The sequence below is a fragment of the Lactuca sativa genome, chromosome 4 (assembly GCF_002870075.4).
Source record: "Lactuca sativa cultivar Salinas chromosome 4, Lsat_Salinas_v11, whole genome shotgun sequence".
NCBI lineage: Eukaryota > Viridiplantae > Streptophyta > Magnoliopsida > Asterales > Asteraceae > Lactuca > Lactuca sativa.
The window spans coordinates 256,181,688-256,185,130 of NC_056626.2; the positions used below are offsets into that span (position 1 = coordinate 256,181,688).

Consider the following 3,443-nt stretch of genomic DNA (forward strand, 5'->3'; position numbering starts at 1 on the left):
AGATAATACAAAAATGGTTGGTATCTTTTGTCCATAATCATTTACCATTGAAGAATCTGGTGCATGCTGGGCCCACTATATACGAGGGATCTGAATGTAGGAAAACATCTCCAAAACGAAAAAGACTTTGTAGGCTCTTCGAAACAGACACGTGAGACTTCCCACGTGTCTGGAACTGCCTACAAATTACATATATTTCCTACATTAAAGAATTCAATTGAATCAAATATTTGAAATCCGCAGCCACCCTATAAATACCGCCGTTCACCACCGTCTTCATCGCACACTCCGCTCACTCGCACACAAACCTAAACTAGATTTAGTGTTTGTGTGTCAGACAAGCGTAAAAATGGTAGGGTGGGCCATAGCCGTGCACGGCGGTGCCGGTGTCGACCCTAACCTCCCAACCGAACGCCAAGAACAGGCCAAACAACTCCTCGCTCGCTGCCTCAATCTCGGCATATCCGCTCTTCGGTCCTCGGCTTCCGCCATTGATGTCGTTGAACTTGTCGTATGATTATGAACCATTATTCCCTTGTTAAACTAATTTCGTTTTCCTTTTAATTGGATTCGTTAACTGATTAGCGAATAATATGTCTAACGGTGTAGGTTCGTGAATTGGAAACGGACCCGATATTTAATTCCGGCCGTGGATCTGCACTGACGGAGAAAGGAACGGTGGAGATGGAAGCCAGCATCATGGATGGGCCTCGCCGGAGATGTGGAGCGGTGTCCGGTCTAACCACCGTTAAGAACCCCGTCTCCCTCGCTCGCCTTGTCATGGACAAATCCCCCCACTCGTATCTCGCATTCTCCGGCGCCGAGAGCTTCGCTAAACAAATGGTACCTTTACTTTCTTCGTCTACTTGCATTTCACACTACAAATTCATCTCGCTAAAGAAATGTGATGTTTTTGAAGGGTGTGGAAAGGGAGGAAAATGATTACTTTATCACCCAAGATAACGTCGGAATGCTAAAACAAGCGAAGGAAGCAAACTCCATTGTGGTAACTATAATCAAATACCAATTTAAAGATAAAAACTAACATTATGATGTTTGTGTAAGTAATAAAACTATTTTTTATTCTTAGTTTGACTACAGAATCCCGACGAATGGATTCGAATCATGTGGGGTCGAGGTTGAAAGTCCGATACAGATGAACGGTCTTCCGATCAGTGTCTACGCACCGGAGACAGTAGGGTGCGTGGTGGTTGACAGCCAAGGTCGTTGTGCCGCCGCAACATCCACCGGAGGGCTGATGAACAAGAGAACTGGGAGGATCGGTGACTCTCCTCTGATTGGTGCAGGGACCTACGCATGTGATTTATGTGGTGTTTCTTGTACCGGAGAAGGGGAGGCGATAATCCGGGCAACCCTTGCAAGGGAGGTGGCTGCGGTGATGGAGTATAAAGGGTTGGGTTTGCAGGAAGCGGTGGACTTTGTGATAAAAGAGAGGTTGGATGAAGGGAAAGCAGGGCTGATAGCGGTGTCGAATAAGGGTGAGGTGGCTTATGGATTTAACTGTGTAGGAATGTTCAGAGGGTGTGCCACTCAAGATGGGTTTATGGAGGTTGGCATCTGGGAGTGATGAGCTCAAGTTTTAGATCTCCTAGTTATTAACTAAAAGTAGTAATCTTTTAATTGTAATAAAATTCAAGGGTCTATCTCTTTTGGTTGTTTTGTTAATTACCCAATCTATGTTTAAGAAGTTTGCTTGTGTTTATTTGAGGTTTTTCAGTCTTCTATCAGTATTTTATTTGACATGTAAATAACAAAACCAAACATCAAGGCCTTTATAACTAGAAACCAAAATATTGGAGACAATCATGCACACGTTTTCTTCATTATTTTAGTTTTGTATATCTATCACGTTACATACATCTTTTGCAAGAAATGATAGGGGTACAATCGGTGTTCTAAAAGATGTGTCAATGCGTTTCATGGCATGAGGCGTGATTTTGTCGTTACGAAAAGCTTCATAACATTGTTATTAGGTGTGACATGTGACAAGAGATGATCTGACATGCTATGACGCATTATGGCATGTTATGATGCATATTTTTTTCGTTTGATACAAGTTTGGCTTTTTGTTATTTCTTTACTAATCGGTGATATAAGTATTGTGGTTTTTAATAATTTTTTGTTATTAGTTATTGATATACCATTTCTAAAATTACTATATATTTCATATAAATTTATATTTATGTGGTAATATAATTATAAATTAATACAAAATCATCGTCTTACACCGCGCCATGAAAAACGTCATGACTCTTAAAGTTTGAGGCTTGTTCTTGCCGCCACGTCACGACTCACGTCATTTAGAACTTTGGGTACAATAGACTTCAAGTACACTGTTTTAATACACTAAAAGGTAGTACAAGGCAAGCAGAGTTGAACTAAAAAGATACAATTAGTCACAACGGAGGTTTTGTTTGCAAAAGTTAAATAATAAAAATAACAATATACTTTGAAAACATACAGAAATAAAATAGATTTGAAAATAAGTTATCGAAATGGTTCCAGTTCCAGTTCTCAATGTTGATATTTAACTTGATTATGACTTGATATATAATTCGTGATTGCTATTCTATGTTGATACTAAAAGATATTAGCACACTTTAATACCTCTCGCTTGCGAAATTATGTAATCAAAACACGCTCTTTGACTAGACCTAGTTTTGCTAATTCAATCTAAACACGCTCTTAGATTGTGTTGAAAAACCGCATTAAGTTGTATACAAGCTTCCCAACAATGTTTATTTTTTCTCATACATTTGGAAGTGTGAAAACACATGATATATGTTTTACAATAAGAAAACTTATTGTTTGTTACCAATTATTAACTTAATAAAACGATTAGGTGCTATAAAACTTAATTAACTACACAAAAATTCAATTCATGAAAGTAGTCAATCGAACACAAATCAAATTCAATGGTTCTAGTTTAAACAAAAACATAATCACTAGAATAGAGTCACAAATCAAACATCAAATCATATGCTTCAAGTCAAGCAATCAACATGTTTTGAACAAGAACTAGAAATTAGGATTTCTTAGCCACACATAGATAAGAACAAATTAACCAACAAAAAATAGAAATAGAAGTGTTTAATTCTTACTAATGGAAATTAAAAATGTTTGCAATGATTTGGTCATCTCAAAAGCTCCATGAAATCCCAATATCGCCAAAACTTGCTCCAGAAATTGTATGATGTGAAAAATGTTGACTTGCTCTCTTTTAGTAAACTGCTCATGTGCCTAACTCAAGGCCATGTGTTTTTTGTAGGGCCCTACCTTTTGCCCATGTAATTTTAGCATGGTCATATGTCTTCACCATGTGTTTTAGCATGAACCATGCTTTTTTTTCTAAAAGTCTAATAAGTCTTCACAGTTGGCTACATCTTCAATCAAGCTTCACCCCGAGTCATGTTCATAGTTAC

The 3,443-nt window shown here is 38.0% G+C and overlaps 1 protein-coding gene across 1 annotated transcript; it reads left to right on the plus strand.

Moving 5' to 3' along the window:
* The first annotated feature begins 240 nt into the window (after positions 1 to 240).
* LOC111884846 (probable isoaspartyl peptidase/L-asparaginase 2) lies at positions 241 to 1,723 on the plus strand. Its single transcript, XM_023881146.2, has 4 exons — positions 241 to 511; positions 610 to 843; positions 920 to 1,006; positions 1,091 to 1,723. Exons 1-4 carry the CDS (start codon positions 350 to 352, stop codon positions 1,586 to 1,588), a joined length of 981 nt encoding a protein of 326 aa, XP_023736914.1. The 5' UTR covers positions 241 to 349; the 3' UTR covers positions 1,589 to 1,723.
* Positions 1,724 to 3,443: the final 1,720 nt, after the last annotated feature.

Excerpts from the sequence above, each read along its gene's own strand:
- LOC111884846 (XM_023881146.2), top strand. The coding sequence starts at position 350 with ATGGTAGGGTGGGCCATAGCCGTGCACGGCGGTGCCGGTGTCGACCCT. Across the intron at positions 512-609 it reads TTGATGTCGTTGAACTTGTC|GTTCGTGAATTGGAAACGGA; the intron begins GTATGATTATGA and ends CTAACGGTGTAG. Across the intron at positions 844-919 it reads AGAGCTTCGCTAAACAAATG|GGTGTGGAAAGGGAGGAAAA; the intron begins GTACCTTTACTT and ends ATGTTTTTGAAG.